Raw genomic sequence first — 25535 nt, 5'->3', positions numbered from 1 at the left:
TCTCAGGCATAATAGTCTGCCGTCACCTGGTTAGTAGGTGTTTAGTGTATCAATATCTGTAGCATTCCTGATGTACAAAGGTTAAAGTGTAAAAGGGGTGAAATACAGCCTTTTAGAGCTGAAACTTCAAAGTACCACTGATGGGCTACAGAGCTGAGCTGTTAAAATTCCAAGTTGTATAGATAATGTTCTTTTAATTTTAAGCAGTAAATAATAAATACCTATTGCCTCTTACAGAATATCTTTCTGAATAATTAACCCCTCCCCGCTGAAAAAAGAAGGATCAGCAGTTATAAGTAAAACAGCAGTGTAAAAATATAAATTGTATATTAGCAATAATTTCCACAGCTCATTTCTGAGAGAAGAAACAAGTAGATGGCCTATTCGTTGTTGGCAGTTTTGGTGTTTATATGGGATGGGGATGGGCAGGTTGGATGCTTGCAAAGGACATCGATTCCCATGTCAGGACCCACTTTGTTGGATTTCTCAGTTTAACGACAAGCCCAATGTGTTTATATTGCTCTTTGCTTTTCTTCCCACAGCCCTTTCACCTGGATCAAATGGTGAGTTTATTGTTATGTTTTCCACTGAGTGAAGCTTGCTGGTCAGCTCCAGTTTGCCCATCAGATAGGCTCATCCTCCTCCCCGCTTACACGGGCGGCCGCTGGCGACTGGGGGTGTGCAGCTGCAAGCCCGGCTGGGCCCATTCTGTCAGAACCCCTCGCCTTCCTCTTTCATGAAGGAAGCTTGAATGGCTCCTCCCTAAATGCAAGATGGTGTTTATATTTTTGACATCTTCAACTTGAGCAGAGTCCACACTTTCATATCTTAGAGCCAATTGGCCACCCAGTGGATTTCTCGTGGAAAATCTCAATGCCAGACACCTTCCGCTGTCATCTTCGGGGTTGGCTGTTCTCTCTCGTTTCAGTTGGTCAGGAGGAGTTGTGCTTTGTTTTGTTTTTGTTTTCATTTTTATTTATTAATTTTAGAGAGAGCATGACATCAATTGGTCATTCCATTTATTTATGCATTCATCGGTTGGTTCTTGTTTGTGCCCTGACCAGGGATCAAACCACAACCTTGGCACATCGGGACAGCACTCTAACCAGCTGAGCTACCCAGCCAGGGCCTTTGTTTTGTTTTTTAATACTGGCTTTGCACATCGTAACTGGGAAGGTAAATTTACTCTAGGAAGAGCAACTAGTTTATTTCAGGGAATAATAAAGGAATGACCACAGTTTTGCATTTGCCTAGGTTGGATGAGGAGTTGGTCAAATAGTGTAGTGGGGGTGGGGCGCTTAATGTGCGTTGTTCCCCACGCCAGGGCAGGTTTTTGCAGGTTCCTTGGGTGCCTCAAAGCCCGTCAACCTAGAGTAGAGAGTCCCAGTAGTGACTGTTTCTTGGCCCCAGCCTCTCCAGTTTTCCATCTTCACTTCTGAGAGTCGGAGAGAACTCTGGGGAGAGCCATCTGTCTCCCTTTCCACTCTCTGCATGGGTGTCCTGGACGCTGGAGGGCAGTCGCTGCATTCTCACACGGGAGACCTCCGCAGCCTCTGACCAGCCTGCTTGGGCGTCACATGTGCGCTCCGACTTGGAGTTATGCAGAAGTCGGTTCCAGTCCCGACTGAGGCTGCTTTCTAAATAGGTGACGTGCAGCGATTTCCCTGTTTCGCCTGGCGTTCTGTGTTAGTAATGATACCTGCTTCACAGATCGGGCTATGAGAACAGAATTTTTAAAATATACCAAAAAGCCTAGAGTCATGCCCAGAAACTCAATCTGTGATAGTTTTATCCCTTCCACATGGTTTGTGACGTAGGAAACAGATTCCCATCTCTCTCTCACACACACACACACACATTTAAATTATGTGAACTCAACTATACACACTTGGCGAGAGAGGGATAGAATTTCAGCCAACAGTTCTGCCCACAGGCCCTCTCCACGAACATGTGCCTTAGAATAAGCGTGGGGCAGAAGGTAGAAATCTGCTGAACTCGGAGTCAGTCACGTTTCCCACGTGCCCACTCACCCTTCATGCTCAAGGTCATTCAAAATAACTTTGGGCTCTGCTCTGGCTTTAGCATCTAACTTCACTGAAGATATTATGGGATCTTAAGATTTTATAGAGTCAAAATGAAGAAGGTCGGAACTGAGTTCACTTGTTGACTGGGTGGTCTTGGAAAATGGCTTCTCCTTAGTCACCTCCTCGCTATAAATAATTACTAATTTGCAGTCACACTGGACAGAGTCAGGAGTCCCCTGCTGAGGGAGCATCCCACGTCTTCAGGGGCAGCTGTTGATTCAGCCCAGTCCGACAGGAATTCGGTAAAGGGGGGGATTCTGGGAAACAGTGGATTTCCTTTTTTACAATTTGACTTCTGCCTTGTTTTGTAAAAGACCTTTGTGGTATTGGGACACTTGTTAGATAAAGATGCTCCTGGAAAAAACTACTTTCTTTAAAACCAGGATTTGATGAAATGTAGGCAGCTTTTCTTATGCCAACTCAGTCTCCATCAAAATACGTGAAAAGCCCTTCTTTGCCATAGAATCACAGTATCTGAGAAGTAGGGAAGAGATCCTCTAGTCCATTCATTTCTGAAATTTGTGTTTAGTGGAGAATCCATTCGGGGAAGAGTCCTTTGGCAGAGCCCAGATAGGTAAGACTAACAGAGCACGTTCGTTGTAGGTGAAACAGGGTTGGAACCTGCGTCTAGAATCACATAATCCCACTCACTCACCCCATGCAAGGCAGCTCCAAGGTGCTAAGGTGGACCCTTAAACCTCTGAGGAACATGGTTTAAAAAATGTGAATCTTGTCCTTTATTTTAAAGATGTGAAAACTGTAAATGACCTTTCTAAATCTGACGGGAGCAATAAAAATAAAGGAATTGGAACCCAAGACATGCTAGGCCTGATGCTCCCTCCACTGTTTCATGCCCCTGAGATACTCCTAACGGGGCCCGGGGGACCCTTTCCTTGCTGACCCCCCGGCGTGGGTCATATAATGAGCATGGGGGGAATATTGTGACCAACCTCTTATGTTGGAAGGAGACACCTGACAATTGATACTGCTCTTTTCAGTAGGTATTTCAGTGTGTGTATGTTTTTCAAAGCGTTAATTATCTTCCCCCTCCTGACAAGCAGAGTACCTCCGGAGCATATCCTTGCCGGTGCCGGTCCTGGTGGAGGACACGAGCAGCAGCAGTGAGTATGGCTCGGTTTCTCCCGACACGGAGCTGAAGGTGGACCCCTTCTCTTTCAAAGCAAGAGCCAAATCCTGCGGAGAAAAAGACGTAAAAGGAATGCGGACCCTCTTTTTGGGGTAAAGCCCTGACTTACGTTGAGTGAAAGAAGTGTATTGTGTGTCCTTTTATAAAGGCAACTGTGACTTATGCTGTGTAAACTGTTACAGCATTCCAGATGAAAATTTTGAGGACCACAGCGCTCCACCTTCTCCTGAGGAAAAAGACTCCGGGTTCTTTTTGCTAAGGAAGGACAGCGAAAGACGGGCCACCCTCCACAGGATCCTGAAGGAAGACCAAGACAAAGTTGTGAGAAACTTAATGGAGTCTTTGGCTCAGGTAAAACCTTCCCCGGAGACTTCGTTTTCCCAGAGCCGTGGGAGCCGGTGGGAGTTGTCGCAGGGGACGTGGAGACCTGAGGAAGCGGCAGTGCTCGTGATGACACAGCAGACCTACCCCAGCGGGAAGATGGGCAAATGCCTCGTGTGGAAACCCCATTTTTAAGCATCAGCTATCTTTAAGTCAAAAGCAGAGTTTTCATGTGGGAGAACTTCCCGCTAGTCCCTGTGAGCCTCTTTTACTTTTCCTTTGTTCACTCAACCGATGAACAGACACACACTGAGCAACGGGAACTGCTAATTCTGACAGTCGCTCAGGGCCACCTCTCAGTCACTCCTCTGAGCACTTAGGAAAAATCGCAGATACAACCGAGACCCTGTGCTTGGGGGCTACATTGGGGTGGAGGGCGTGGGGCAATAATCAGTCATTACAGAGTGGGCTAGAGGCCGTTTGTGTGAGGAAACACCCGGCTGGCCAGTCAAACTCGGGTTCCCTCCTGCATTTGTTTAGTAGGGTTGCCGTAACAATTCCACAGGCTGAGCCGTCTATCTGTAAATGACAGGCATTTATTTTTCACAGTTCTGGAGGCTGAAAGTCTAAGAGCAAGGACTTCACAGGTTTGGTTTCTTCTGAGGCCTCTCTCCTTGGCTTGCAGATGGCCTTCTCGCTACGTCCTCACCCGGCTTTTTTCCTCTCTGTGCGCCCCTGGTGTCTCTCCCTCCTCTTAGTCCCACAGGAACACTGGGCCCACTGGGCTAGGGCCCCACCCCTACAATCGCATTTAACCTTAATTACCTCATAGAGATCCTGTCTCCTAATACAGTCACATTGGAGGCTAGGGCTTCCACATGGGAATTTGGGCAGGGGGCGGACACAGTTCAGCCCATAATACCTGGGAATGTGTTTCCTGGAATTCTACTTACAGGTGGGAGGAGGAATCCCCTTGCCTGCTCTGCACCAGTGGAAATGGCTTCCCCAGCTCCAAGCCTCTGGGTTCCCCCCCTCCTCCCGTGGATAATACGCCTCCACAGACACGCTCGGTCCCAGACTGGTGCTGTTTTAGTTGTTGTATGGGCACCAGGGACTTGTCTGTGTGCTTCAGCTCCTGTGGCTACAACCTGTCCTCCCTAATCAGTGTGGACTGCATGTACCTTCTCCCCTCCCTTCTGACCTGGGGAAACAGCTGCAAAAAGGGTGGAGCTGGAGGAGTCCGATCAAGTGTTTAGTTTCTCAGTCCGGCCGTTTACCTGTTCTCGGCTTGGATTGGGGTGTGCATGGACCAGGCAGGCTCGTGCGCCAGTGTGCGCACACGTTTCTTGGCTCTTACTGTTCAGCCCCGCTTGTCTTTGTCTTGAGAACTCCACTAAGTGTCTCTGCTGACTCCATCACCTTAGGAGTTCTCTAATATCTACCTCTTTTGATCCCATAGGAGGGACTGAAAGGGTCTCTGGGTACAAGGAGAACTGAAATGAGCACCATCTATGTTTTCTGGGAAAACCCTGACTTGAGACCTAAAGGAAACTGCCTCGAGCAGTTACTCCGAGGCCCAAGAAGGAGGGGCTGTGGATGGGGGGCAGCCAGGGCTCTGAGAAGGGGTGGGATGAGAGCCTGGGGGCTGCCTAGGAGTGGGAGGCCACGGGAGCAGTCATGACCTTTAGCTTTCTCTCTTGCCTTTCCTTCCTCTCACTGTGGTGACTGAGAACCAGATGGCATGAGATAGGAAGGGGAACCAAGTTCGATGGAAAGAGCAAGCGGGCAGCAGTTGGAGGTCAATGCATTTAATACTGAGCATCTACCACATGCCAGGCACTGTTCTGTGTATTGGGGACACTACAGTGAACAAAACTGGGAAAAGAAAACCAAAACTGCATCCCATTGAGGCTATCACTCTACAGGAGAAAGACAAACAATAAAAAATGAGTAAATATGTATTTAAATATACAGGGTGGAGCAAACGTAGGTTTACAGTTCACATGGAAAATAATAAATAACACAAGAATAAACTGTTTATGTACTCAAAACTGTAAACCTACGTTTGCCCCACCCTATATGGTAACATATATAAATATATAGTTCTAATATGTAATCATAACAAACATTGTAAAAATAATAACTTTTAAACCATTAGCAATAACAAGCAATTTCCATGGGCCCAGTGTTTCCCTTAGGATGTCATAGGCACTTACTCGTCCAGCCCTCGTGACAGGGGCACTGCAGCGATGGCTCTGTTAGCACCTCATGTTGCAGAGGGCCGAGTAACTGGCCTGGGCCACGCAGGGCCGCGTGACAGAGCCAGGCAGTCTGGCTCCTGGGTCTGTACTCTTAACCACCACACTGCTGTCCTTCCTGGGTGACAGATGGTGACAAGTGCTGGGAGAAACATAAAGCAGGGGAGGGGATGGTGTTTGGTTGGCGGGGGTTGGCGGGGAGCTGCGGAGGAACTCCCTCTTAGCCACTGTGGAGTGAAGGGCTCCCCTGTGGCCACTAGTGTCAAGTGCCTCTTTTAGGCCAGAAACAGAGCCTAGGGATTGCTTAAATCTCATACTCGTCCGCAGAGGGTGTGCTTTTCCAGCACTGAAGAGGTCTGCCTGGGGTTTTTCTTTGTCTCCCTTCTGGACCATACGTCCACCAGGGCAAAGCCAACCTTGGTCACTGTCATTGTCCCAGGTCCCATCACAGAGCCCAGCAGGAGATTTCACTTCCATGACTATGCTGAAATTCTTAAATTTTGATGTTGGTTAATCCCATTCAAGTTTTGTGTGATTTCCTCATTTTTTAAGTGCTTGCACACTTGAATGTTCTCTGTAGAAGGAGAAATGAAAGAAAACCTTATTGAAAGAAGCCATCAGAGGGCATGCCTTGGTGTAGCAATATAGGGCAGGACCAGTGAGGACCAGAAACTGCTGGTCAGAATTACGTGCTAAACCCAGAATCAAGCAATAGTGAGGGTCCTTCTCATCGTACTGCTAAGGATGCTGTGAACCTTTCTTGTGATACCACCTGACAATCTAGTGGTAGAACAGGCCCTGGCCCAGGCTTACTGTTGGCTCTTCGGCTGTTTGGGTCAGAAGAATGTAATGATTGGGAGCTTGGGCTCAGCCTCAACTTGCCTCTATTTGTGAGACCTGGTTCCACCACTTTAAATTAAAGGCTGTGTGATTTGGGCAAGCTATTTAACTGCTCTGAATTGCTTCATCTGCAAAAAAGAGAAAATGCTATAAGGAATAACTAAGATCGTGAGCAATTGAGATGGTAATAGAAAGTGTTCCCCAAATGTTAACTATCATTACTGTTGTTAGCAAACAGGCTAATAACAATTATTTATTACCTTTACATTTTTTCTACAACCAGATAGAAATTATTCTTTTTCATTGTATTAAACATTTCTAGACACACCCTTACTTTAAGCCTACCCTTAATAACAAGGCCAAAATGTGGGTGTTGGCCAGGTCCTGAAATGGCCCACAAAAGCCCTTTCAGTCTGTAGCGTCCTTCAGACTGTACATTTGAATGTACAATCAGAGACATCCACTCATCGTTTTTAAGGAAGTTTAAAGAATAGAGAGCACCTTTGCAGAAGGTTCTGCGATGGTACCAGGAATGCTTAGAAAAAGGCACCCTGTCAAATGCTGCCTTCTGATAGTGAATCAGGCTCACATGATAACGAAGGAGCTCACTTATGCCAGCACATTAGTGAACGCACATGGAGACAGGAGTTAAAAACACAAATAGTGATTATGTAAGTGGCTGAAATACTAGAGAGAATACATTTCCCGAGGTAGACAGCGTTCCGTTGTAGGACAGTGGCACTCACATCCCAAAACCAGGAGCAACATGCTTTTCTGTTGTCAAAACAATGCTAATGTCAAAAATGCTTGCTATTTAAACTGCTGGCAAAAACACAATTTTTCACCAAGCTAAGCTTCCAATTCATGAATAACACATTTTTCCTCTTGAACATATTTTCATGTTGTTATGATACTGCCTGTGAACCTTTACTTTGGGGGTAATTTAGTTCTTGGTAAGAAAAGAAACAGTTTATAATTGTTCCCAGTCTGATTTTAAAATATTTCCTTAATGACAGCTTTCAAGTTGCAATATAATCTTTTCTCATGCAAACATAAGCATGAGAGAGAGCTTCCAGATGAAAATATAGTGAGAGGAGGAACTTGATGCGGCATTTCTCATAGAATCCTAGAAATTGTGATTTTCACAGCCCAGTTGAGGAATTTAATTTTGATGATTCCATAATAGAATGTACAATATGAGATAGAAATGAGCATAATAAAAATCATGAGAATAAATAACATCCTACTGTGTCATCTTTAAGAAACCAATGTTCCTTGAGCAAAGTAAAAAAAAAAATTCAACTTGAGATGGGAATTTTTTTAATATTGTATTTTATTTTTAATATATAAAATAGTCCATTGATCAATTCTTATAACTAATTTTCTCATTGATGGGTAAGGAATTGTTTCGAGGACGGAGTTTGAAGCAAGCCCCTTTCAGTTGCAAGGAGCTGACACATTCAAGGGCAATTAAAGTACTGGGGACATGTAGGTAGAGACATAGCAGTGAGGGAAGTGGACTCTTAGGAAGTCCAACCACAGTGCCTTTACAAGCCTGGAGTGTGCTTCCAAGGGACTTCAGGTTCCCGGATTTTGTGCATCTTTTCTCTGGCTTGGTGGCTGTGGGCCTTTTGGTGTATCATTCCTGTTTGTGTCCACTTCTCTCCATATCAGTTGTCATTCTCACCTTCAGGGTTTCAGCTTCCTCATGACTGGATGTACTCTTGTCCTGTCTGATGACATCCCTCTCTGGGAGACTTTGAGCTTGAGATCCTATGGCTTATTGCTTGAATCTCTCCTTGCTTCCTGATTAAAATTTCTGAGAGCGAGAAGCTTACTGCCTCCACCAGTCTCTGCTTGGGCAAAGCTTTGTATATCTGACTGTATCATGGCTATTAGCTAACATATGGGGTAGGTGCCCTTCCTCCCAGAGTCTGATTATTTCTTGGGGAGGGAGGTAGAAGGGGAAGGAGCCATATTGTTCAAATTGGGTCTTCCTTGGTGGGGAGCATTTGGAAGCCCAGTCGTTCTCGGCAGGAGGATTGGCAGGCCTGTGCTGATATGTCCAGTACTGATCAAGTGACATGGTTTTTATTCACAGGGTTCTGAAAAACCGAAACTAAAATGGGAGCACATCACAACCCTCATCACCAGCCTCAGAGAGTTTGTGAGATCCACTGACCGCAAAATCATAGCCACCACCCTGTCAAAGCTGAAGTTAGAGCTCGACTTCGACAGCCACGGCATCAGTCAGGTCCAGGTGGTGCTCTTCAGTTTCCAAGATGCTGTAAGTGTGGTATTCTTGCCAAAGTTTTTCCACAAGCTCTGGCTAAAGTTGGTCGGGGAAAAAAGGATGAAACATAAGTTCTGTTATCTTGCTTTCTTTAATAATTTCCGTGAACTGTCTTCTCTTTGAGTAAGTGTGCTTGTCAGTGTGAGATTTGTGTTTTCTGTATTTGCATCTTCCAAAGTTAGAAACACATCAAATTGAACACTGTGTAACATAGCAAAAGTTGTAAACATCTTCCAGGGCTGACCTTTGTTCTTATGTATTAAGCAGTAGGTCACTATTTCGGTGACTTGAGCAACACAACACACATCATTCACTTTCTAATTCTGTGTGACAGATGCCATCTAGTGGTCATTGAGAAAATGACCATACGAGTGGAATGGCCACTGCTGAATAAAACCAATAAATTTTTTTTTCAGTTTTTCTCTGGTTTCCATTCAGAACATTTTAAACACATTTGTTTAATAAAATTCACTATTTCCTGGCCAGCAATATACTTGAGAGTACAGGGTATCAGTGAATGAAAATTAATACACATGATGTAATGAGACATGGCTGACAATTCCTCTCTCTCAAACTTAGTTGCTATGCAACACCAACTAGAAGTTAGTCTTTCAAAAGCCTGATTCAAATCCATATCTACTCTTTTTGAATGAGACTTATCTGAGGAACTTTGTACCGAAAAAACCTGAAGCTATTCCTAGAAAGCTCTTACAAGGTATAGGAGAGGTATTAAAGGTATTAAAATAAGACAGTTTCGCCCTGGCTGGTGTGGCTCAGTGGATTGAGTGCAGGCCTGCAAACCAAAAGGTTGCTGGTTCAATTCCCAGTCAGGGCACATGCCTGGGCCAGGTCCCCAGTACGGGACACGCAAGAGGCAACCACACAGTGATGTTTCTGTTTCTCTCTTTCTCCTTCCCTTCCCCTCTCTCTACAAATAAACAAATAAATAAAATAAAGTAAGAGAGTTCTTGACAGTGACCATCATGCAAATATGGAAGTACTTTGTGTAATTTTATTTAAATTTCAAAAATTAACTTATTCCCAACGTATTTATTGCTTTTACGTAGAAAGTATCATGACAATTATATTTAGAGCATCAAATGATTCTTGATTTAAAACCAAATTACAGTTCTTCCACAGCCACTGGTGTTCTCTGAGCCTCTGTGAGGCCACCTGGTCTTCGGGCTGTATTGTGAGTGGGAGCAAGACTCCTGACTTGATGGCGGTCGTGGGAAGTGGAAACAACTGGCAAAGCCTGTCATTAATGTTAAGTGCTCCAGGCACACTTACACACACGCACACTCACATGTTCACTCACTGCCCAGGGCGGGAATGAACCCAGTGCGTGGGACCTGGGTAATACACTGTTCATGACAAGCTTGAGGAGCGGCCATGGTTTTAGAGGACCCCTTGTCCTTCTTCCGTGTGCGACTCTTGAGAGAAACATTCTAGTTTACCAGATGTGTATACCCGGTGTTAAGTCAAATAAGCAGGAAAGTCCTTTACGAAATGAAGGTACCAGGACAAACTCATTCTGGTAGGATTTCCTAGAGCAAGTAAGAACCGAGCAGTGATCCACTTCCTTGGGAACAACTACTATGAGGACCTCCTGAGACCCATTCCCTTCTAACAGGGATTTTGATGAAGATGGGGCAGGGGCAGGAATTAGCAGCTGGAGCTCCAGCCATTGGCGTGGGATTGCAGCTCGGTCACCTCCGAGATCCCTAGTCAGGCACCTGTTAGAAAACGAGCCTCTTTTCTTAGAGGCCGGTGTCAACCACCGGTTAGTGGAGTTAATCCAAATTTTAAATAAGCCTCTCTCAGGCTTATGGTAAAGTTTATTTTTTAAAAGGTAATGCATACGTGTGCATACAGTGGAATATTGTTCACCCCTAAAAAGGAAGTTCTAACACATTACACTAAGTGAAATAAGCCAGTCACAAAAATACTGTATGATTCCACTTACGTAAGACACCTAGAGGAGCTGTAATTCATGGGACAGGAAGTAGAAGGGTGGCTGCCAGGGGCTGGGGGGCGGACAATGTGGAGTTACAGTTAGTGGGTACAGAGTTTCAGTTTTGCGAGATGAAAAGAGTTTTGGAGATGGACAGTGGTAACACGCCAATGTCACTATACTTGATGCCCCTGAACTGCACACTTAGAAATGTTTAAGATGATCAATTTATTTTATGCTTATTTTACCACAGTTTTTAAAAAGGAAAAAAAGGTAACACGTATATCTATTTCAGTGTGTGTTGAAATGTGCGAAATAATACTAGTCGCTTTAAAAAGATACCCTTACATGCAGTCAGCTAAGAAACTGGCGGTTGCACTTGCTGCTTCTGAGAAGAAGCTAGCCACTTCTGGAAAGCATAGCCTTGATCTGCCCCATCCTAAGCTAAAGAAGGAACTGCCACCCTGGGAGTCAGTCCCCTGGAGGTAGGTGGGGCCAGGAGTGTGCTGTCTGGGAAGGGTGTGCTGCCAGGGAAGGGGCTGCTGCAGCCTGCTTCCTCACGAGCTCTAGGCACCCTCCGACAGGACCGAGCTGAGCAGCGAGAGTCACTGCAGAAGCAGGAAGCCATCCGTGAGGTTGACTCTTCAGCGGATAACACTGATGAGGGACCTGAGAACTGCCAAGGTGTACAGAAGCCACGCTTGGTACCTACCCCAGAAGTGGGCCAGGATCTGCCTCTCAGAGGAGCAGGAGAGAGTGAGGAAGAAGATGCTCTCTTGCCCAGGAACCCCGGAACGGAAGGCCCTGGTGTCCCCTAGAGGAGGCTGGCATCCCACAAGTCTCTGAGGGGACAGCCAGCTTCTTGTCACTAGCACCCATCCTGGGTAGGGCTGGACCCACAGACCCCATTCCCCTGAAGGATGCTTGAAGGCCCAGCCCCTCCACACCCAGCACCAACAGCAGTCTGTCCCGGCTCATCAGCACTCAACCCCACCATGGTCCTGGAAATTCCTCATTAAGGGCTCAGAGAGGGCATCCTCAAGCAGAAACGCAACAATGGCCGGCAGGCTGGTCAGCTCCCAGGATTTGGAAGCCACAACTCCAGCCCCCCCTGAGAACTTGTCTCCTAGTCTGGAGGGGAAGTCACGGCCACCCAAGGCCCCTGGGCTGGCCCACCAATCTTGTGAGCTTCCCCGCCAAAGCAGGCTATGGGAGCCTGAATGTGCACAAACAGAGAAAGAGGAGCCAGCCCTGGGCATCACCGAAGTGCCTGATGCCTCAGGTGACAGGGGGCAGAACATTCCAGGCAGAAGTTGCCCCCTCATCCAGGAACCTGGGTCCAGCCAGGACTTGGCATTGGCCCCCGATGAGCTGTTAAAGCAAACAGCAGTTGTCTGGCATTTCTTACACTCAGACCTGTGTAATACATGCTCTTAGAAACCAAATAAATAAGTAAATAAATAATAATGAGTAAAAAGATACCCTTACAACAAAGATTTTTTAATGTGAACAGCTTTTCTGGAGTACTTTAACAGATTATTCCCCTGCTTACAGAGATGTGAAGAAGTGTGGGAAGGGAGTCCAGGCACGCACCACACACTCATTGCCCCCTGCACCTGCTTTTCCAAGTCACCAGAGTGGGCCTGAGCACCCGGTTGGGTTAGACAGCAGAGCCGTAACGTTTAGAGAAACCATTTATTTTTATCTGAAGGCCCTCAGACTCTTCCTCCCACTTTACCTCCCCTGCCATCTAATCTGCAGACGTCATGAAAGGTGGAAGCTGCATGTTCTGAGCCCCAACAGAGCAACCTTCCCATTTAACAGGAATGCCTTTCATTTAAGGAAGGTACCTTGTTGGCTTACATGGGGTTCACCGAACTCTAAATCGAAGTGGCAATTTTTCACTTGTTTTCCAGGTGATATAAAGAAATTATTCCCAATTCGAGGGGAAGAAAACTTTTTGTTATTTTGTTGATAAACCGCCACCCAGACATTTGCATCAGCTAAGTTATTGGCAATTAAAAATTAAAGAAGACTAAGTGTCACTCTCTTTCCCCAGGTCAACAAAGTTCTTCGGAACCATAACATCAAGCCGCACTGGATGTTCGCCTTGGACAGCATCATCCGGAAGGCGGTGCAGACGGCCATCACCATTCTGGTGCCAGGTCAGAGATATTGATTACTTCGGAAACATTTAGTGTTCGGTATTTTAGATTACTGTTCATCCATCATTTATGGTGTCTCCTCACTGTGTTAAAGACCAGGTTAACGAGGTTAGCCTTTTTAATTAATTTTTTCCAAGTCAACAAGTAGCACTTATCCAGGGCATACAGTCTGAGCAATGGCCCAGCAAGCAAACTGTGGACGATGAGAGAGGAACATTTGCATCCTTGTCTTTAAAAAATGTAATTGGATATGAAGAGAAAGATAAAACTATACAGGTAACCCACATACATATGCATTTCAATATACAGCTGTTTGCGCCCACAAAACCCATTCCTGTCTCATCTTTTACCAGTAGTTCCCACACTGGCTGGTGCCTTGAGTGATATAAAGAGTTCTTTCTTTAGTATTACAGTTTTCTGACTTCCATCACAGACTGAGTGGGAATTCTAATTTTAATCCCACTCCCAGGTCATCTTGATACTCAGCCAAGTTTGGAAATCACTGGTCTAGACAGATGCCAGCTACGTCTGCAGTGAGATGCAGACGGGCGATGTTGGTGAGCACGGTGTCCCGGAGTGAGGGCTGTATGCACACTCTGAGGCAAACTTGTACAGTGTTTTGATAGTCCTTTCACCATATGTGTGTGTGTCTGTGTGTGTGTGTACAGTGTATGTTTGTATGTAGATAGATTTAGATACATAAATTGGAAACATGCCCTATTGTACTATTTTGTACATACATTATAAAGCATTCTAAGGTAGAAATTTTAAAAGATAAATATAAACGATTTTAAAATTTAAGTTATTTATAAATGGTTCTACAAACTTCTAAGTCACCCTCAGTCTTTCAAAGTTGTAGAATTCCCTGTCTTCTCCCAGAATGCCTTGCCTGACTTGAGACTGAGGCATCAGTTTCACTCTTCATATGAAACATTATGAAACATTAATTTATTTCTCATGTAAGAAACATCCCTCATACCTTTGCAGTCTTGTACCTTTGCCTTCTTCAGGTCTCGGTTTAAAAGACACCTCCTCAGAGAGTCCTGACTTACTGAGAATTGTAAAGTAGGTTCCCTGGTATTCTCTCTCCTTGGAAGTGTTTTTCCCCATTCGCGGCGCTTGCCACAATGTGAAGCTACTTCTATTTTCTTGTCTGCTGGCTATTTCCCTCACCAGAGAGTAACTCTGTCTGTTTTATTCTACTCTGTGCTGAGCATATTATCCAGCACAGTGCCTGGAAAACAGTAGACCTGTGAAAAATATTGGTTGAAACAGTAAGTAAATGAGTTTCATACAGTTACGACAAATTAGAACATAACTTAGAAAAAATCCAGAGGCTTTGAAACATAGGGCTAGCAGTTGGATGTGAGCCTAAGGACTATAAAGCTAACAAAACACTAGTGTAGCGCGCTGAGGAAGTTAGCAGATGCTCGGATGACCTGCCATTGGGGTAATAAGCATGGATGTGCAGGGTGGGCTGCAGGGTGGGCTACAGCACGGTTATGTGCCGGCAAGGGGCACAGGGTGAGAGGGAATGGGCGTGTGTCCGCAAAGGGGTAGGTACAGCCACGAGTAAAACGCAGTAGTTGCCTAAATTAAGAATGCCCAAATGAGAAAAGGAAAATGGATTATATCTTAGAATAAACTAAATAACATATATAAGGGTCTGTTCATCTAATTAAAAAAAAAAACAAAAAAAAAAAAACCCTGTCTTTTAAAATGGATTACCTAAATGTGATGGATTGTATCCCGAGACTGAAAAGGAGCATCAGTGTAACACTGGTGCGATCTGAATGAGGTCTGTTTTAGCTGATTTTACCTTCTTAGTTTTGACAAGTGTATCATAGTTACATAAAATGCATAAAAGGGGGGGAGGTATATGGGGATTCTTTGTATTACTTTTCAACTCTCCTGTAAATCTAAAAATCCTCCGAAACAAAGTTTAAAGAGCACACTGATTATCACACTGTAGGTGAAATGCTGTTAGTTCAGGGAGGGCCAGCGTGAGTGCAGAGGCCTGCCCCCTCCCGTGGGTGTCCCCGTGACGGGCATGCTCTACCCCAACCCACATGTGGAACGAGGCACAGTCTCTATGAAAAGGGTTTGCTAAGTAGGAGTCTCAGATGACAGTTGAAAGTACTGCTGGAAAGGATTTTTTTAGTGGCAGTTTTAGAGGAGGATTACGTAAAGTATTTTTCTGTCCCGCTCAGGACCGGGGAGGACAGGCTGCACTGTCTGCCCTTACAGGGCGATGGGCCTGTGTGACCGGATGAACTGATTTCAGGATCTGACAGGTCCGCCGAATTTCCACACAAACCTAAGGGTTTCGTTATGCAGTAGCATTCAAGGGAGCAACGTTAAAAATGCCCGTCTTCGTACTCTCCTGATAAAAATTCCTTTTAGATGACAGATTACTACAATTAGCCTACCAAATTTTGAAAGACATGCTAAAGAAAACAGGTTTAAAAAGTGTGCCATTGTGAGCACATAAAACATTTCCTAGCTCTGTTTGCCGAGGACCCAGATCTTGGTTTCTGAACGCCGTTCCTTTTTTTTTTTTTAACTTACAAATTTAATTAACTTTATGTTTTTAAGGTTTTTTTATTGTATTCTATTACAGTTGTCCCAATTTTTCCCCCTTTGCCCTCCTCTGCCCATCCCACCCCCTGCTCCCAAAGTCAATTCCCTCTCAGCTTGCCCATGTCCTTGGGTCATTCACCCATGCTCTTTAACTAGTCCCTTCCCCTTCTTTCCACCATTATCCCTCCCCTGTGGTCACCATCCCTTTAATAAAAGGAATCAGAGCTGCTTGGAGAATGTTTGATACCAGGCCTGGAGCAGGGGAAACACACGATGAACCTGGAACATCTTGTGATGCCAAAAGTAAGGAAGGGCCCCCAAAAGGAAGGAGGGAGGCTTATTGAAAGGACACTGGAGACAGCTTGAAGGCATTCCCAAAAGTCTAAGCCTAAGCAATTTGAGCAATAACATAATTATAGCTTTGGATTGTAGCCCATTGAATAAACTAATTTAATCCATGAGTCCATACTGCTCTAAGTAATTGAATAAATAAACATATGGAGGAGAAAGGGCTAGGTCTTTGTTTTAGTAGAATTCCAATTAATAAGAGTAAAAAGAATGAAGGAATTAGGCAAATACCACTGCAGTAATGACTGCAGGCAAGAACTGCCAGTGGCTGCTGAGGTTGCTAGGCAAAGAGCAGTGAGAAACAGGATGTTTGAATGATCTCAAAATATCTCCCCCAAGATACGTAGTAATTACATTGGGAAAATGGTGACTACAGTGGAGGAACCTGGCAGATGTCTTCTTTACCCAACAATCAAGGTAAATATCACAGTAATTAGCTACATCAGCTTCATGTGCCTCCTAATATGATGCACTTGGAAGGGTACAGCAGCATCTTTGTGCTTTTCCCAAAAATGCACAGCTTGAATCTAGACATGACAAGGCATTGGTAAACTATACAGATATAATGCAAAATAATTGACCAGCACTGCTCTAAAGGGCGGAGGTCATGGGCACTAAAGAAATATGAGTGAACCGTCACAGATTGGAAGAGACTAGGAAACAGTGCCACTCACTGCACTGTGAGGTCCTGGGTCAGAAAAAGGCCACCAGTGGGAACACTGGTGAAGTTCAAATAAGGTCTGTAGATTAGTTCATAGTATTGTATCTTTGTTAACTTCCTGGTTTTGGTAATAGTGTCAAAACTACGGAAGATGTTAAGTTTAAGGAAACTGCTAAAGGGCGTGTGGGTAGTCTCTGTACTATTTTTGCAACTTTTCTGTTATTTCTATTTCAAAATAAAAAGTAAAACAATTTAAAAAATGCTCAATCTTCTTCCAAGAAGAACATGTGGAACAGCGAGAACAGTGTTCCCTTAAGAGTTTTTTCTCAGGCTGTTTCCTCACTTGTCATCAAGAATCAGCCCTCAGATGACTGGTGGCATTAAGCATCTTTGTTGCTCCTCAGGTGCAGCCTGGTGGTGGGGGATGGAGAAGTGCTGAGCTTAGAGACCATGTTGGCAGTGCTTAGGCAGAGAAAACTGATAATGTGGACATACTTCCTATATTAACAATAATTTTTAAAACTGCTAAAGCACTTGGTATTACTGCCAGTTGTTAAGCTGAGTCAGTCATGTGCTCCACATCCCCATTAATGTAAACGACCAGCATTCTATACCATGGGGATCTTAAAATGCAGGTATCATATCCTGTGCACTGACAAGTGTTGTGATTTCATTTGGCATCAGAAATACCCCGTGTTAAAGCAGCTTGGTCTAGTTACTTTTCTGGGGAAATAACCAGTTGGACTGGGAGTGGGGAGGGAGGTGGGGACAGTATTGTTATTTAATCCCATCTCGCTGTTCCGGAAACATGCACCGGGTCTAGTTTCCCACACATGGGTGTGTGGTCACTGTCCACCCTTTACTGGCTCCCCTGAGTCCCTGCCTTTCTCCTGGCACTTGGCTTGCTCCTGACAGTCCGTTCTGCTTTCCTTTCTTCTCAGTGGCCTCTGAGCTGCCATTTGAGCTTCCTTCTCTCAAAGGCCTCTCCCTCTTTCTCCACCAAGCCAAGGTTTTCCCCTGCTCCAGACCCTGCGTAAGCCCTTCTTCCTCTGCAAATCCATTAGTGAGTAAATCACCACTGGCTTTAGTTATTGCAAATGTGCCTTATTTACCCCTTAGCACTCTTAATCCATGCACATGTGAATTATATAGTTAGGTCTACACCTGAGACCATCTAAGATATTTGGGCTTTATTAATTTATACTTAAAATTTCATGTTACTTTTGTACATGTTCATGGGGCTCTTCTGTATATTCCCCCTAGTTTTCCTTTGGAATATTATCTCTGGGGACAAGGACCAGATGCTGTATCTCATTTGGCTATTTTACAATGTAGTTTGTGTTATTTCGTGATGTGTCCTCAGGGAACCACCATGAAAGACCAAGACAACAGAGTATTACATGTGCTTACAATTTTCTACTTTCTTCAAATTGAGAGAATTTTTTAGTCATACATAAAATGATAATTTATGATAATTAAAGTGTGCAGAGTTAGGGATGTATAAGGGGATATTTTATATAATAATAAAAATCAGATTTCTTCTCCCAAAACATTATAGTCAACAGGACAATAAAACTTTTTAATTGTTTTTAAAATTTCAGATTAGAGACCATAAAAGGAATTTAAGAATAATTTTAGAAAAATTTAAAAAATCTAATCTTATGTTCTAATTTAACCTAGAGTTGTACTTTGTAAAATTATTTTTAAAGTAAAATAATTTTTTAGCCCTGGCTAGTATGGCTCAGTGGATTGAGTGCCAGACTGCAAAGCAAAGGGTTGCCAGTTCGATTCCCAGTCAGGGTACATGCCTGGGTTTCAGGCCAGGTAGGTCCCTAGTAGGGGGTGCGCAAGAGGCAACCACACATTGATGTTTCTGTCCCTCTCTTTCTCCCCCACTTCCCCTCTCTCTCTAAGAATAAATAAATAAAATCTTTTAAAAATATAAGTTTTTTATTATTTTGTTCCCTTCTAAATACAAATAATCCTAATAGAATAACTTCCATTCTGCCATTCTTCCATTCTGCCAACATTTTCTGAGAGACTAATATGTCTTAGTCCCTATACTAGATGCTGGGTTTCCAAAGTAAAACACCTGATTGTGAGTCACTCCTACTATAGATGAACTAGGAAGTGGAATTTTGGAAAGAGAAAATCAGTAATTCAGAAAGCAGAGTAGAATTGGAGCTTGGTTAACGTTAAAAGGTAAAGGGCAAGGATGTGGGGAAATTGGAACCCTTATGCACTGTTAGTGGGATTATAAGATGGCGCACCACGACGGAAATGAGTAGTGGCTCCTCAAAAACTTGAAAACAGACTTACCAGATGATCCAGACATTACTGTTCTGAGTACGTATCCAAAAGAATTGAAGGCGAGATCTCAAAGTGTTACATGGACACCCAAGTTCATAGCAGCATTATTCAGAATAGGCAAGAGGTAGAAGCCATATAAGTGTCCATTGACAGGTGAATGGATAAAGAAGAGGTGGTACACCCATGCAGTGGAATACTACTCAGCCTTGAAGGAAGGAAATTCTGACACACACTACAACATGGGTGAACCTTAAGGACCTTACGCTGAGTGAAATAAGCCCATCTTAAAAGGACAAATACTGTCTGATTCTACTTACATGAGAAATCTATAGTAGTCAAATTTATAGAAACAGAAAGTAGAATGGTAGTTGCCAAGGACAGAGAGGGGGGGAAAGTGAGTTGTTGAGTGAGTATGGAGTTTCGGTTTTGTAAGATAAAAAAGTTCCGGAGATGGGTTGAACAACAGTATGCAGATACCTAATGCTACAATTTGTTCACATAGAAATGGTCGAAATGATAAATTTTATATCATGAACTTTTTACCCCCCCAAAAAAATTTTTAAAAAATGAAAAGAGATAAAGGAAGTCAGGGCTGGCACATAAACTTGGCCCTAAGAAGGGCACTCTCACATTTTCTTACAAAAAAAGACAACTTCCTTTTTTGGTTGTTGAATTTGAAGTGCCTGCCCAACAGGACTGTCAAGGAGGTATTGGATGTAATAGGATCAGGGCTAGAAATATAGTTTGTTATTCTCACATTGCAAGTATTTAACCTTCATAGATTTTAACCTTCATGAGCTCACCCATGTAGACTAAGTGGAAACATAACAAAGTGAAGGGTAGAATTCCAGGTTCCAGCTTTTAAAGGCAAGTAGTCGGCAGAAAGGCTCTGAAGCAGAGAAGCAGCAGCCAGAGACCTAGAGGAAGGTACTATGCACAGGCCCAGTAAGGCAGGGAAAGAGAGTTACTTAGAGGGTTGGGCAGCACCTGGGCCTTTGGTTGCCTTGCCAGAGTGGCTCCCTCTGGAGCCCTGTCCTGCACCCGTGGGCTCTTCATCTGTGGTGCATGGACTCTCGGGACAGGCTTCGGGGTGTCTGTGAGCCCTCAGGAAATCTAGGCACAATGTGTATGAATGTGCTCTTTGGGGAGAATCTCCATGGCTTTTATGGATTCTCAGTGGGTTCTGTGATCCAATAAAAGTTCCATGTGCCAGAGCATAGGGAGTCAAGATCCAGTATTTCTGCTTCTCTAATGTCACTTAAATTATGAATGCCATTCCTTTTTCTGGAACGTTAGTTGGAACCTAGTCACGATTTATCACTTTTTTCTCTGGGGAGATAGATATTATCCAAGTTCTGAAGTGACATGCACATAAACTCATGTCACACTAGTACGTTTAAGTTGGAGAGTTGTAACTTGTGCATTTTAAATAATAATGGTCAGTCAACAGGTAGGACACACACCGAAGACCAACCCCACAGTCGAAAACAGTCTCACTAAAGTGAGCGTAAGGCCGAGTGGCATTGCAGCAGCCCCTCCCGCTCCCTTACCTTTGGACTGTCGGAGGCAAAAAGCATTCTGTGTGCGTACTTTTGTTTGATAATCTCTATACCTATTTCCTCATTTCTGAGGTAGTAATTGCCAGATATTATATAATCTAAAAAATTAATTATACGTGTATAAACAAATTTTTATATCCCTAACAAGTTTTTATATAATTGCCTTTCTGATTTTATCATTTATCTTACGTGCAGGGGGAACATTTCTTCTGTTTGAACTAGATCATTAACTTTATATACCTACTGACTTCTGCAAATTCCCTGGCAGAACAAACCTGAATTAATGCACAGAAATCACCCTCACTTTTGGAAAAGCAGTTTGGAATACAAATCTTATCGACAGCAGGGTAGATGACATTCATGTCTGAGTTAAGGCAGCCAGTCAGGTTTCATTAACACGGCCGTTGATACTGTGCTCGACAGAACTGAGGCCCCATTTTGGCCTTGCATCTGAGAGTGATACCGCAGATCAAGAAGACTTGGATGCAGACGATGACCGTGAGGACCAGCCTTTAAACCGGATTGTCCGCAGTCCTCGCGCCATCATTGAAGATGCTGTGGCTACCTCAGGGGTGAGCACGCTCAGTTCTACTGTTTCCCACAACTCCCAGAGTGCTCACCGATCCCTGAATGTGCAGCTTGGAAGAATGAAAATAGAAACAAATAGGTAAGTCCTATTCTGACACGGCTAGGTTTCTTTTTTCTGACTTTTTGATAAGTGCATATGTTTGGGGTCTATTAAAGTTTGGTGTATAGAAAATACAAAATATGGTTCACTTACTCCATTTAAAGCCTTTGTAAAAAAAGAGAGAGAAAGACATTAGTTTTCTTCAGTCAAATACATTTTCTGTTTCTGCCAATTCACGCCTCAGCACCTTTTCCTTGATCGCTGCTTTATCTCCAGGTGCACGGAGGCTTCCCCTCTGTGGTAACCTCTTAGACACAGACTCAGAGCAGCACGTACCACCCACCAGAAAGCTAGACGACAGACAGAGCCTGCGTTCAGCAAAGCCCATGATTTGGAATATCACGTTCTTTTAGGAGAGGAAGCTCTCTGTTCTTGAGTAGGTAAAACTAATGGTGCCAAAGCTTCACATTTTAGAACCTTAAAATGATGAGCCGTTGACCAGTTATGATTCACTTTTATTTTTAATATGCTGTGTCATATCTGGAGTTTAATTTTTTTTGAGAGTGTGGTAACGTAAGAACTTACACAGTCAGGTTATTAAGTGAAGAGTAAATATTTCCTGTTCTTCACAGATGTTGGCACAGTTCAAGGTCTGAATCTGCATGATTTATGGCTTCCTGTGCTGGCTGCAGTTGATATGTGGGCAACTGACTTTATGACTCCAGGTTTACAGTGAAAACTTTTTTTTTGGAGTAAATCAATAAAACTTGTTCAAATATTTAGAAACCTTAGTTGAAAATTCTAATTGTTCCCTGGGGAGGTAAAATACTTATTTCTAGTCATAAGTTTAGGTTTCTAAGGTTAAATTTGAATACAAACCTCCATATAAGTAGTACAAAGCTCATACTATATTCAAGAATATGAATTTTGGTTGCATGTATGAGAGGCTCCCATATGTATCTTCTATGATTTGCATACAGAAATCTTTCTGAGTAAAGGGAAAGTGGCTTTCTGACTTCCAGATCCCAGTCTTGCCCTTTGAAACCCATCTCTTAACTTGCCATCTCTGCTGCTTAGCAGAAAGGAATCTGAGTCTTTTCTCCTTTGAGACGTCCATCTAAATCTTGGTGTCCCTCATTTCCTCCTCTTCTGGAGTAGCAGTCCATTTACTACCGTCCATTGCAGTAGGTGTTTGCTTCCGTCACTTCCCTTGAGTTGACGGTCTGTCGTCCGATCCTGAGTGGAGTTGCTTTTCATGCCCCTCTCTGATCTCTGGAGGCGAAGTTTACTCCTGACTGTTTTGATTCAGCCACCCCACCCACTCTGCCCATAGCTTCCAGTCAGAATTACACAGATACTAAATCCACTTTATTTACCCATGAGCTGCTATGTTTGCTTCTCAGGCCCTAAAACCTTCTGTCTACACACCCTGGCTTATGTCAACAGAACCCACCTCTCCTAAATTAAATATAGCCTTTTTCTTCTCTCCTTAGCCCATCTGAGTTTCTCTCTTACCGCCCTGTCGTGTCCGCCCCTCCCCCCCCCCCCCCGCCGTCTGCCCTGCTTGTGCCACCTGCGGTCCCCAAGGGCTGATCCTGCCAGCTGCTTTCAAGTCCTCACACCATTTTCTGAGGGTGTCAGCTAGCTGAGCACCTGCTTCCCACATCTGCCCATTTCTGTTGAACAGACTAGGATTTGCCACATTTTTTTTATTACATTAGCACGCAGTTGCATTTTTCACAAAAGCACACGTTTATGCGTTTTACTTAAATTTGTGAAATCTGCATTTCACAGATTATCAGCCACCTTTCCTTTTTCTGAGACTATCTCCCACAGCTTCTCCATTACTCCCAGAAAAGTGGGACAAGGCACAGCACTCATTTCACACAAAATTTAAAGGAAGGGCAGCTGTTCCAGTACACGTACTAAGCAGTGGAAGTAAGGGACTGGTCGTGTCCATACCGATCCTTCTAATTTCCAGTGAATAATAGTTGGTATATTGAAGTACACTTACTGCAAAATAAACTTAGAGAAAGTGCTAGTGTGTTTTAAGAAGGGTTGTAGCCCTCATGTTGGAAATGTTAAGCTTATATTTAGGACAGTGATTTTCAACTTTTTTCATTTCATGGCACACATAATTACCAAAATTCTGTGGCACACCAAAAAAAATTTTTTTTTGCCGGTCTGACAAAAATAAATCGGTATAATTTTGATTCATTCTCACCAGACAGCTATTGTTGTGTTGGCTGTTGTCATATTAAATTTGTCAGTCTAAGGGAAGAGGTCAATGCCCCTGACTAAATAGTCAGGAATTGTGTATTTTAAAAATTCTTGTGGCACACCAGTGGAAAATCACTGTTTCAGGGTAATCACTGAAGAAAGTAATCAGGTTTATCCAGCTCATGATTATTAGGTCATCAATAATACTAAATGAGAAAAGTAACAAAACGGCTTTCGAATGTATGTTTTACTTACATTTAAGTATATGCTCGCACAAAATGTTTAAGGTAATTCACCGCACACAAGGAGCTGGGACAATGACAGGGGCAATAATGCAGTTAGTTCAAACCTCATTCAGGAGGAGTCCAATGGCTATCTGATTTTCTATCCAGATAATTCTGGGATTATTCATCTCCACCCAAGTTAAAAAATTGACCTCCGGGCTCTGGAATAGAGAGGCAGGCAAGTGCCTTGGTTTCTAAGGATGTTCCTACTGACAGTACTGAAGACAAAGTAAAACTAAAACTAATAGAATGGATATGTCCTTAAAATAAATAATTTTGAGAGATGGAATTGGGACAAATAAGGTAGCCTGTCAATACTTTGTTTCCAATGTTAGGTTCTGGCATTTAAAGATTAAAAGGAATTAATACAGTCTAAATTTGCATAGGTTAAATTCTAGAAAACTCCACAGTGTTCTTTGAGAAAACAGTAAGACTATGCCATTACTATACCATACATGTAGACTAGCGAGGAAGACAAAAATATATACCAGGCCAAATAATTGCCAAGTTAAAACTCATACTGAGCTTGCTATCCATTTCTTTGAATAGCATTCCTGTTGGAGTAGACAACAATCTCCCTTAGTCCTCGGCTTCCCTGCTGCTTTCAGTTGTTCAGTCTGCCTAATTGTGCGCTGCTTACAGTAGCTGTCTTTAAATAACCTGTCTTCCTCAGACCCTCTCTGGCTGCCTCTCGTGCTTTCGTTTTATCTTGCCCCTGCTGCCTGCTCTACCAGGATCCTCTGTCCTGGGGAGAGCCACACATCCATGTCCTGTGGGGGCCGGTAGGGCCGGGGTTAGGGAAGGAGCACCTCCTGAGCCCTGGGCGAGGCTCTTTCCCAGGGCCTGAGGCTGCGGCTGGGAACAGGATAGCTCTTATTAAAGGCCAGCACTTTAGCTACATTGTCTCATTTAAAGCTCACAGTTGGCCATTCTGACTGGTGTGAGGAAAAAAAAAAAAAAAAAAAAAAAAAAAAAAAAAGCTCACAGTAATTCTTTCAGGAAGTTTTCCTTTTACCTTTTTTCAAGTAAGAAAACTGAAGCCGGAGACAGCATGAAGTAATTTGTCAGAGTTCGATAGGAAGTACAAGGCTGAACCGAGATAACTCAGACCTCCCTGCAGAACTGCGGGCTCAGAACCTGCATTTCACTGAGACCCCAAGGGGTCCGTGCTCCCTGTAGTTTGAGAAGCCGGGGGCTAGAAGGTCACTCTGGCTGCTCCAGCTTTATCATCTTGTCAACCAATACACTTTCCTTCTGCAGGTTACTGGAAGCATTGATTCAGAAAGAGAAAGAATTACAAGCTCTCCTTCATCACGCTATTGAAGAAAAAGACCAAGAAATTAAACACCTGAAGCTTAAGTCCCAACCAATAGGTGAATAAGCAGAAAACTTTAAAACTGTTCGACCAGGCTGCTGCGGAAAGCTGAGAAAGCCAGCAGGCAGTTTCATTTCATGGCTCCGTTGGCTTCTGTTGCTTGTACCACAACTATATGCAAACAAATTGCTTTATAAAAATAGCCAACTTTTTTTTCTTTATTTTTTGCTTTTCTTTTTTTATATCTATTTTTATTTTTTGTCTTTTAAAATATCCAACTCTTAATTGTACCATCATTTCTTAGAAGGGCAGTGAAAATAAGATCTTCATAGTCATCTTTTCCTAAGATTATATGTTATTGAGGTAAATAGGGCTCCCCACTTCTATGTCCTTGTTTCTTTTCAAAGATTTCACAAATGAGATTACTGGAATAAAATTAACTGGTTTTGTTATTTTTGCATTTATATTGTGTATATTCTAGTTTTTTTTCATATTATGGCAAATAGTAGGAAAAAATTATTGTAATTATCTGGTTCTCTGCTAATTACACTGGTCTTTGTTGTATGAA

At 43.4% G+C, this 25535-nt stretch overlaps 1 protein-coding gene across 2 annotated transcripts in view; it reads left to right on the top strand.

The window, feature by feature from the left end:
- The window catches only part of MAP3K5 (mitogen-activated protein kinase kinase kinase 5), a 176890-nt gene that overhangs the window by 148431 nt on the left and 2924 nt on the right, over nucleotides 1-25535 (top strand). For both annotated transcript variants that reach the window (XM_024551895.3, XM_053914076.1), the window contains 7 exons: nucleotides 543-563; nucleotides 3146-3323; nucleotides 3414-3582; nucleotides 8752-8937; nucleotides 12957-13062; nucleotides 20944-21187; nucleotides 24913-25025. In XM_024551895.3, the coding sequence (XP_024407663.2) occupies nucleotides 543-563; nucleotides 3146-3323; nucleotides 3414-3582; nucleotides 8752-8937; nucleotides 12957-13062; nucleotides 20944-21187; nucleotides 24913-25025 (1017 nt within the window). The remainder of the gene's footprint in view (nucleotides 1-542; nucleotides 564-3145; nucleotides 3324-3413; nucleotides 3583-8751; nucleotides 8938-12956; nucleotides 13063-20943; nucleotides 21188-24912; nucleotides 25026-25535) is intronic.

The sequence above is a fragment of the Desmodus rotundus genome, chromosome 11 (genome assembly GCF_022682495.2).
Source record: "Desmodus rotundus isolate HL8 chromosome 11, HLdesRot8A.1, whole genome shotgun sequence".
NCBI classification, from domain to species: Eukaryota; Metazoa; Chordata; class Mammalia; order Chiroptera; family Phyllostomidae; genus Desmodus; species Desmodus rotundus.
The sequence above is the reverse complement of the archived record's forward strand: the minus strand, read 5'-3'. Positions and strand labels throughout refer to the sequence as shown.